This window comes from Lonchura striata, chromosome 3, assembly GCF_050655825.1.
Source record: "Lonchura striata isolate lonStrDom1 chromosome 3, ASM5065582v1, whole genome shotgun sequence".
In the NCBI taxonomy this organism is placed as follows: domain Eukaryota; kingdom Metazoa; phylum Chordata; class Aves; order Passeriformes; family Estrildidae; genus Lonchura; species Lonchura striata.
In genome coordinates, this window is record NC_140705.1 from 56517653 (window position 1) to 56528385 (window position 10733).

Sequence of the window (10733 nt, forward strand, 5' to 3'; positions counted from 1 at the left end):
GGAGTTTGAACCTGGTTTTATTAATGATCACAAAAAACTCAAAAGACAAAATAAACCCAAAAGCTTGAAGTACCTAACAGATAAATGCACAAATTAAACAAAAAACATACGGAATTAGCAGTTCATCCTTTCGAACAGGATAACTTTGTTTTTAAATGCCCGCCTGAGAAAACTGATTTCTTTACAGGTACAGATAATGAAAGAATTCCCTTTAATTCAACATACTTTTATTGCTCAGTAGCAATGAGCTGTGAATTTCAGAACCTGGATTTCTGGTGTTTATTTTCCCTCTACTAGTTTAGTGTTGGTAGCACATGAGCAAGAAGATGAAAAAGCACTGTTCAAGGTAAGAAAAAAGTACTTAGTGGTATATTTTAGGGTGGACTTAAGTCCAGTGTAAATATTTTTCTACTTAAGAGTCTTGTAACTACCAGGTGACTAATAAAATTAATGCATAGGTAGCTACTGAAATAATAAGAAATAGCTTAACTGCTTTGCAGTTTGCTGTGGAAGCAGACTTGTTTGAAAGGAGTATTTCTCAAAAGTTCTAGAACACACTTTTAAAATTTACAGTTACAGTAAATTCTTATAGAAGGGCTTCTGTGGTAGCATTTTTAAGTGGCATAAATTAGTATCTGCAGTAATACTGTCAAAGACAAATGGATGTAATTAAAATGCTACCAGGTATGCTTGTTTGTATTAGAAACATGCTAGCCCATAGGTAGTACCACTGCTATTTTAATTTCATAGGATTCACATCGATGTTCTAAAATCACTTGGTAGTGGTCACTGGAAGTATAAATTCTGTTGTGATACCTCGTTGCTATTTGATTGTTGCTCCTGGCCTTATTGCTTGAAAAAATGGTAGTTGAGTGGTTGAATGCATGAAAGGGAAGTGGCAAGCACCTATACAAAATGGTACTGGCAGCTGGCACCCAAAGGAATTTTTAGATCACAGAAGTCCCTGATCATGATGAATTTTGTTTGATCTTAACATCATATTGCTTATGTAACATGTAGATCTATGTACCTTCTGGATCCTGTACATGGTAAAAAAAATACAGTATTTTGTAAGATGCTTCAAATGTTGATAATATAGTGATCAGATGGTAAAAAGCCTTGTGAGGAAATCTGTGGTTATTAAAAGGCATAGCTCTCAGGTGGTGATGTTTTACTTAAATCAGTCAAATATTACAGGACATTTATGACTTTATCTTCACATGAGGTTTTTATTTTCTAAAGTGGTATGTTGCTTTTAAAGAGTAAATCAGAAATACAAATGATGCCATTAGATTTTTAATTTTTTGGAAAAAAACGGGTAAGACAAGCCATACCCTTTGTCATTCTCTGCTTAGAAGGTGTCTTCTAAATAAGCAGGCTGGGGTGCTTTGTGTTATTTTTTTTTTTTTTCCCTGAAATGAAAGCAACCCAGCAACTGCCAGTCAATGATAAAAGTAATAATATAATTACATAATTGACTTGCTTTCATGTAACACTTGCTACAAGCATGGGTGCACTGCAGTGTAATACTGTATATGCTAATGCTAATTCCAAAAAGCCTGTTATATTCCTGTTTTTGCCTGGCAATGTGTGTATTATGACACTTAATAATCCTGAATGTAGTTTGTTTTAACAAAAAAAATGACATTTCATTGATCCAATAAATACAATATATTCATCTTTAAAATTAGTTATAATCTATATACCTTGCTGAATGTATTTTCAGTAGTCAGGGATGAAGACACAACTTGCTGATTTTGGACAATTTGCCTTATATCTTAGCTGCTGCTAAAGCACCTATTCTCACTGCTCAGATTCCTGCAGGAGCACTGCTGGCTCATCAGAGAAACTAAACTGCTGTCCTTTTCTAGGATGCCTGGAGAAGTGAGGGATGGAAGCACTGTGTCTTCTAGGGCCCGAGATGCCCTTTGTGGGTCTTTCCAGGTCGAGTTCTTCACAATTGGCAAGATGAGGTTATTTATTCTCAACAAAATTGTTCAGGTTTAGCCCCCACTGAGTTTTTGTCATTTGAATTTTTATAGGCTGGTAAATGTGGGTGCTGTAATATCTTGAGGCTATATGTATTTATTTAGAAAGACAAAGTATGAAGAACTAAAGGTTTTGTGGTAGGAGAGATTAATTCCGCACAATTTAAATTCTACCTGATGGTTTGTCTTGTCTGCAGGGTGCCTCCTAACTGTGAGGGATGAGCTTCTCCTCCCTGACCTCGCTGGAGAGCCAGTTTTTAATGGGTCTTTGGACTCATTTGATTTAAATTGGGTAAAGGACTTTCATGAGCAACAGAGGACGCTGAATTGCTACATGCAGGAAAGCACGTGTTTGGGGAAAACAAGATGTCCAAAAAATGGGTAAAAGAACAGAAACGAACCCCCAAAAGCAAAGCCGTAGACAAAGCCGGGAGCGGCAGCGCTGGCGGTGCCGGAGCCGTGTGAGCGCTCGGCAGGCTTTGGGAGCGAGCTCTGCTGCGCTGCTGTGTCCCGTCGGGCACGGGCACCGCGCGGCATTCTGGCTGTTCCGCCGGGGCGCTGAGGCAGCCCCGCCTCGGCTCGAACTACGGCGGGCCTGAGTTTTGCGATTAGGGTTCCAGAGCCGTTCCGTTCGCAAGGACGAGCTACACCCACTTCTTGAAATGGCATTTCCCCGAATTCGAAGGGCGCGGGGGGCGCGGGGCGCGCCGCCGGCGCCTCGGCCGGGCTCAGCCCCCGCGGCCGGGGCGGGGGCGGGCGGGCCGCGCCTGCGCCGTGCGGGTCGCGCCCGGCTGCAGACGCCGCCATGTTGCGCCGCTTTGCCGCCGCGAGCAGGTGAGCGCCGCGCCGCGCCGCGCGGGGAAGGCGCGGGGCTGGGCACGGCCCACGGCGGGAGGCGGTGGCCGCGCCGCCCTCGCCCTCCGCCGCCGAGCCGGGGCAGGACGGCGGGAGCGGGGGAGGCGGCGGGAGGGTCGTCTTCTCGCCCTTCGGTGTGTGCCCCCGCCATTTCACGCGCAGGGAGGTCGCGCTGCTGCCCGCTGCCCCGCCGGGTCGGCGCCGCCCTTGCGGGGGCTCCTGGCGCTCATCCTTGGGCGCTTTTGCCGCCCGCCGGGGAGCTCAGGCGGCCTGACACGGTGCTGCCAAACCCTCCTGGGTTTGGTGGCCGGGGTCGGGCACCCGGCCGCTCTTCAGGGTCCCGAGGGCTTTGCCGGCCGTGTGTCCCTGGCTGATGGCAAGGTCACCCGCGGTACGACGGCGGGCCTCAGGCTGAGCGTCCTGCCGGTCCGGCGATTCTCCTCTCGGCGTGGCCCTTGTGTCGCATGACAAGTGCCAGGTGTTAAAATAGGGAAGGGTAACACAACCTACGCGGTGTCCGTGCCGGGCATCGCCGTGTGACGCCCCGTGTGGTTTCCCGGTGCCCCTGTGGGGATCGGGAACACATGTCCATGCGAATGCTGGAGAGAGTCAGTCCTGGGAACCCGGTGACTGTGCAGCTTTTATACCTCCTACAGTCTTTACTTCCCAGTGCACGGACCTTGTCGATAGCGAGGGAAGGACGCTTAGGCGACATCTTTGCTTCTATTTTTAATCAATAAAGATTAGGTGAAGCTTTGAATGTCATCAGGTTACCATCATTGCTATCCCTGCTTTTTCCTCACGTGCGTGCTTGGGAGGATACATGAGTCTTTGCGGTGGCCTGCAGGCTGGGTTTGAGAAGCAACAGCCTCACAGTGTAAAGCCCTGTATATGTGACCTTTGTGTGAATTCATCTTTGCAGTTAAGCTGCAGAGCATGCTTGCTTTAAACTCTTGAGAAATGGAAATTTGATTTCTTTGGTTATCACCCCACGTACTTAAAGCAGCTGATCAGAATAGAAGTGTATGTAGTCTATTTCACTGGTAAAGCCCAAGTTTTACTGAGTAAGACTAATTCTGGTTTTTTTTGTTTGTTTGTTTTTTTGTTTTGTTTTCTAGAAGTGGTGCCAAGTTGGTAGCACCCTTGGGGTGCTTGGTTTCTAGGCAAAAGCACACTCTTCCCGACTTGCCATATGACTATGGTGCTCTGGAACCTCATATTAATGCAGAGATCATGCAGCTGCACCACAGCAAGCATCATGCCACCTACGTGAACAACCTGAACGTTGCTGAGGAGAAGTACAAAGAGGCACTGGCAAAAGGTTTGTATCTCCACAATCTGCAGGTGAAATGGAATCTAGTTGGCGTAGATGATACAGAAGAACAAAATAAAAAAAGAAGTGAGATACATTCTTTTAAAAGTTTTGGGTTATGTCATTGCAGTATTGTTAGGGGATGATCATTTATTGAAGCTTCAGTGGTGCCGATAATTGGAAATAAAATGTAAGTAAAAAGCATGAATTTTGTTCTCTGTAGTGCTGTAAAACTAGACGATTTATTGATTGTTGTGGATTTAGTCCATACTCCATACTTGAACCGAATAAAGACTGAGTCAGTAGGAAATCGCAGTCATTTTGTTGAACAAGTACTTTGCAATAAAAAGTTATTAGCAAAATTAGATGAAGTGAAATTTGCGTGCCTTGATAGTTTTCACATCACATGCTCTGCTCAGTCTTGGTAAATAATCTCAGTTGCCTACAAGTTGAGGTAAGACAAACATGCAGTTAATACATAGAACACACAGTGCAGAGGCCTGAATTTGGGTGTCAGTTATATCACTGGGTCAAATTAAGGGGTTTTGTAAGTAACAAGCCCATGTGAGACACAAAAATATGCAGGAAATCATTGTGGAATTTTTTTTTATGATCCCAGAATTTGAGGTACACTGCCTTTTGCAAAAACTTTGCAGATGTAGCAGAGCTACGTTGAAACATGAGATGTGTTTTTTCCAAACTTTGAGTCTTTCAGTTGGACTAATAAAAGTGTGTGAAACAACTTGTATGCCTTTTTAAGAAGGTGGAATATTTTCTGTTTTTTTCTGCTGTTGTGATGATCCATGATCTTCTTAAAAGGTATCAATTTATCTCAAAGAAATGATTACTGTATAGACTCATTTCTTTCTGCTTGCAAGGTGGCTTCACAGTGGAATTTAACTGCTTGGACTTCGGTGAAAGTGCGAATTGCTGATATCTGAGAAAACCTGAACCATGTGTTCTTTGATAATTAATTGCCAGTGTATTTGATTAGAGAATGGGGCTTTTCAAGTACTTCAGTGAACCTAAAAATAACTTGTATAGTCTGAACTAATGAACTAATGAGATTCGATTAAGAATCAGGTGATCAAGAGTGACTTCCCTGCCAGTTGCAGATCAGGAAAGGTGTATTCTGGAGATGTAATTAATGCAAACACAACGGGGAGGGAGCCTGAAGTGTAAGAAGATAGTGTGTCTGCTGCTTCTGTTCCTGATGCTATTAAATGACGTAAGGTTCAGCCACTAGTGGAGGCAGAATTTCTGGTTATCAGAAGCATCTGCAGTGTTGTGGATCCTTTGAGTTATTTTTTAGGAATTACAGCCTTTGATAGCATCTCATCACTTGCTGTTGAATGTTTTGTACTTAGAGGTAGAGATTAATTTTTCCTCAAGGATTCTGCAAAGATTATTTTCCAAATTGATTACTTATTGGTTGTGGTCATTCACACCAAAGCAGACAAGTAAGTACTTGGAATATTCATGATTGTGCAGTTTGTTAATTTGTTTTTTTCTTAATTGGTATCTCAGTACACTATGTGCAGTATTTTCACCCTCATTAGAAAAGATTCTAAGTCTGCAGTGCTACCTCATTCTGTCAATATTGTCATTATTTTTTCATACTGAAACTGAGCACAGTTAAAAATCCTGGGCTGTGTATCAGTGTTGGGTTACATAGCACATCTGATCACTATCTAATAACTTTTCTGGACAGCAGAAAATGTCTCTTGTTCAGCAACAGAAAGTAATGTATTCTCTTCAGATTATCTTTGACATGTTCTTCAGTAATCTATATTTGCATAGAGAACTCAAAGCCATCCTGTTGTCTTACATTGTCAGTTCATTTGAAAATTAATTTACATTTCTGTGACAGTGCAGGACTTTGTTTCAACATAATCTGGTCCTGACACTGGCCCATCAAAATGTGTAAGATTTTCTAACTGAAGGATATGAACTTGAATCTTATTTTTGTTGAAAGCTTGTTCCTACCATAGTTTTCCCTGCTCTTTTTTGACCATCATGCAACCTGTGATTGCACTTTTACAAGGAAACAAATGACTTTAGCTGAGAAACTGAGCTGACTGCTCTCTTGAGCACCTTTGAGCTTCTTGTCTTGGTTTACTGACTTGTCCATGGATTCTATACCAATAAATTCCAGTATACTTTTGCTGTAGCTTAAGGGTAATTTACCCCTTTTCTATTGCTTTTTTTTTTTTTTTCCAGTGCAAAGTTCAGCAGCCCAAATACTGTTTAAGGCCAATGGTGAAATGCCAACTCTGGTTTCTAATGGTCCTGAGGAGTGGATTCTTCTAAGGAGTGGTGGAATAAAGAGCTATGAACACATTAAAGTCTTTCTAAGTTACCTTTTGATTTCTGGCTTGCTATATGTTGTATGCTCTGGATGAACTTTAAAGTGTCATTAAGGCATGCAAAATTCAGAGCAGATGTCTCAAAGATACCATCTGAAGGACCATGAGAGACTTCTTATGCTTAACCTGATACCTTAATCCAGCAAATAATATCTTTACAAACAAAGCATTGGATGCTTTGTTTCAGTGCTGTTCCCCTCTATGAAGGTTGTGAGGAAATGCTGACAACATGGAATCCTGAATTAAAGCCTTAGTAACAGCTGTGCTACTGCTTTGAGGTGTACTACTTCTTTGAGGATTGTCTTCACGTCTTTGTTGTTGAGGTGACTCAGAAAATTTCTACAACTTAGTCCTGAGAGTGGAGAAAACAGGTCCCCCACTGATTCCTTACTAAAGAATGTACTGGAGTGGTGGAAAAAGCTTTAAAAACGTTTGAAATGCTTCAGTGTTTTTAAAAGCCAAAATAGTAATGAAAAGACTTGTTTTGAAGTGGTGCAACACTGTTCAGAGACACAAAGCACCAGTGAATTCGTTAAGGAATACAGCATTTTGTGGAGGGAAAGGAAGTACAGAGCTGTTTGATCTTGGTTTCAGATGCAGAATTCTGTCATGTATAGTAAAATGACGTGGATCACTTTTCTGTGAGTACCTCCTTCCAAAAAAACCCCAAATGAAACAAAAGGTAGGAAGGAGAAGAACATTTTGTGTATGTGCTCACTGTACTTAATGACTTTTCTCAAGCAGAAGCTGTTTGCCCTATAAATTGTTTGAAGAAGTTTAAAAATGCTTAGTTTTCAAATTTACATTCGCTGGGTCCTCAAAAAGTTCTGGCTGTCCTTGTTGCTTTATTCTGCTGTAGAATGGCAGTAGGTCTTAATTGTGTAGTATGGGCTGCCTGATAGCTGCAATATTGCAGATCACATTACAGCGTAAAAAAGGTCAAAGATAATAGGTAGTAAATTTTTAATAGGGTTTGTCTGTGACTGTCTAAAATGTGGATAACAGTACAAACCTTATGTTTTCCATTTGTACATTATATGTTGTAGAAAGATTTTGGATATCAGTGGAGGCCTAGTAGGAACTTCCTGCCTGTTATGGTGATGATAATGTTTTTACTTGTGTAGTTTTATTTTCTGTATCCTTAGGTGATGTTACCACTCAGGTATCACTTCAACCTGCACTGAAGTTCAATGGTGGGGGTCATATCAATCACACCATCTTCTGGACAAACCTTTCTCCTAATGGAGGAGGGGAACCCAAAGGTTAGTGCATGTTACAGTGGTTTATTGCATTAGTTTTAATTAACAGGTGGAATTGATGATCTTTTCTCTCTTTAAAGGAGTCTAAAGGATCTTTATTTTTCAGAGTTAATTCACATTTCTATGTGACAATTATCAAAATTCTGAGGTATTGGCGGGGGAGGGGGGGATGGAGGTAAGCCAAAAGAATAAAAAATGAGTAATGTACAAAGTATTTTTAATTTCTAGAACTGATTATGTATACATTGCAAAATACCTGGCTACTGCTGTATATACCCTTGCCACCTTCATAAGAGAAAATAGTTGCACAAAGCCATACTGATTAAATTGCCATATGTACTTGGTTCACAGAAAGGGAAGAAATGTGCTGCAGACCCACTCAGCCTAGTGGCTGGAGTTAGTCTCCAGTTTGGATAGGGATAGTTTAGCAGTTAAAGCCTGAAAGAAGGAATCCCCTTGGGGAGGATGGAGTACTGATTACCTAAAGTGACCTGCAATTGAAGGTAAAGGCCCTTTAGTACAGATATTACAAAAGCTGTTGTGATAAACTTGGGAGGTGTTGATTGAGGTTTATATACCTGTGATCTTTCTGTGCTTTTTTTCTGTTAAAGGAGAACTGATGGAAGCCATCAAGCGTGACTTTGGTTCCTTTGCAAACTTCAAGGAGAAGCTAACAGCTGTATCAGTTGGTGTTCAAGGATCAGGCTGGGGGTGGCTTGGCTATAACAAGGAACAGGGGCGCCTACAGATAGCAGCTTGTGCAAATCAAGACCCTTTGCAAGGAACAACAGGTCAGGTTTCTTTCCTTCCCCTCTGCCTTCTGTATGTAGATTTGATCGGCAAGTGGATGACATCTGAAAAGTGGTTTGTGAACAATGTTGAGAAGAAATTGATGGATAAATTGATTGGAAAAACGAAATGTCTCTTCTAGCAGAAGTGAAAATTCAGTTTTTAGAGCAGCATTTGTAAAGCAGGACTTAAAAACTGTGAAGAGCAGAAGCATTGTGTCCTTCTAATCCAAGGAAAGAAAGATGTGCCATATTGTGAAAGTGCTTTTTGCTTGCAGAATATTTTAGCTTCAGCTTCCTTGGAATTCTGAGTAACTGGAATAGCTTGAACATATCAAGCAACATTAAGCCTCTTGTCTTCAGATTTTTTTTTCTCTGGCAGATGAGCTCTTCACAGTGTTGTCAGTGGGGACCAAACAACACGAGATGGGAAGATGAACATCATAACTCTTGTTCCTATCTAGACTGAGTTTAAAATGGAGCCTTATAATTTTCTTCCTTTATAAGAGTAATGAGTGTTAACCAAATTAGTCTATGATGTGGTTAAGTGTTACAGCTGGACAAGCAGCATAGTACTGGCAGTGATCTCTTTCCAAGATATTCTTAACTTTCTTAGAGAGACATGGAAGTGGTAGTGGCATGTTGGACACCCTTCACAGAGAGAAGAGCTCATGACCAGTAAGAATCTGCCTGTAGTGTCACTTTGTCCAAATTTTGCAGATACCTTTAAAACACGTTTAGCAGAATTCATAGAGAAGGGCAAGGAATTTAATGTATTGCCAGCAGACTTGTGTATTGCCTATCAGCAGGGTGAAAAGAAATTATAGATTTAGTATAGGGACATAGATTATAATGTGGGTGAATTTCACCCTCTCTCCTGTGAAAATTTACCATTAAAAATTCAGTGACAAAGGTATTACAGCAAAAAAACAAGGAGGTAATTAGGCACTTAACAAATAGCCTGTAATTAAAGTATTGGAAGCAAGCTGGCATAGCAAGAAACCTTTATAACATAATTTTTCGTGAATGTGCTTCCAATATGTATGCAAAAGATAGAAACCTTTCAAAAATTACTTAATCTGGTTTCGACTATGTCTTCAAGACTGTTCCAGAATATTTATAGATGTGTTTACCCAAGGCTGCTCTTTAGAGTTTGTGGTGTGTGGGTGTGTGTGTGTGCGCACAGTTTTGTAAAATATTGCAATAAGGACCAGTTTGCTGCAGAGCTTTGTCTTCCTGCAGAGTAATATTCAAAAACTGGGTACTAATTGAAGATGTAATGTAAAACTTTACATGTAAAGTGTGTTTTCATACATTTACAAAATTTATCCCCTTTTTTTCACAGGTCTCATTCCTTTGCTAGGCATTGATGTATGGGAACATGCTTATTATCTTCAATATAAAAATGTTCGACCTGATTATTTGAAAGCCATCTGGAATGTGATCAACTGGGAGAATGTATCTTCAAGATATGCAACTTGCAAAAAGTAGAGTGGAATTCTTGCACAGACTACTAAAATGTCACCAGTTCTACTCTGATACCACTCTTGTAGTGCCTGTGGCTTACAAATGAATTGTTCTACCGCAGAAAGCACTTCACTCATCCAACAAAAGCATTTCATAATCAAGCAAAGTGTCTGCTTGTTTAATTCTGTGAAAGGTATTTACTTACAGTTCTGAAGCTTTAAACTGTTGGGCAACAAAGGGAGGCACTTTAATCTGCTCCATTGCATATAGAAACATAGGTCACCTTGCTGAAGCTTAATGGATTTCCTTGTTGCACTAAAATACCTAAGTGGAAATATGTGCTATTGTTACTATAAACAAATAAAACTCAAAAGAAGAATCTTCTATAACTGTCTACAAGAGACTCATTTTCAGTAATATCTGGTCTAATTACTTGATTTTAAAAAAGTTGGAAGAGAAAAATTACTTTCGTAATTTGTTGTATTACAGACTGCAGAGCTTCCACAGAGGTTAAAAAGATAAATTATAAAGGGGAAATAGGTGCTGCTATGCCTGCCTGATTGACTGTCTTCAGTCATCCCTACCCCTTCCTGCATTTCTTATGTGAGGTCTTCTATCACACTGATGCACCAGTGTTGGAAGCATTACTCTGGGCAGAGATTACTGTACTGGCTCAGGCAAATTGTTCACATAGGGCC

General features: G+C 41.0%; 1 protein-coding gene across 1 annotated transcript; it reads left to right on the forward strand.

Moving 5' to 3' along the window:
• Window positions 1–2766: 2766 nt before the first annotated feature.
• On the forward strand, window positions 2767–10424 carry SOD2 (superoxide dismutase 2). Its single transcript, XM_021540634.4, has 5 exons — window positions 2767–2822; window positions 3962–4164; window positions 7667–7783; window positions 8392–8571; window positions 9914–10424. Exons 1-5 carry the CDS (start codon window positions 2794–2796, stop codon window positions 10057–10059), a joined length of 675 nt encoding a protein of 224 aa, XP_021396309.1. The 5' UTR covers window positions 2767–2793; the 3' UTR covers window positions 10060–10424.
• The last annotated feature ends 309 nt before the right edge of the window (window positions 10425–10733 follow it).

Bases quoted from the DNA above. Each gene is read 5' to 3' on its own strand.
- SOD2 (XM_021540634.4), top strand. From the start codon at position 2,794: ATGTTGCGCCGCTTTGCCGCCGCGAGCAG. The intron at 2,823-3,961 runs GTGAGCGCCGCG...TTTGTTTTCTAG, and splicing joins CGCTTTGCCGCCGCGAGCAG to AAGTGGTGCCAAGTTGGTAG. The intron at 8,572-9,913 runs GTCAGGTTTCTT...TTTTTTTCACAG, and splicing joins CCCTTTGCAAGGAACAACAG to GTCTCATTCCTTTGCTAGGC.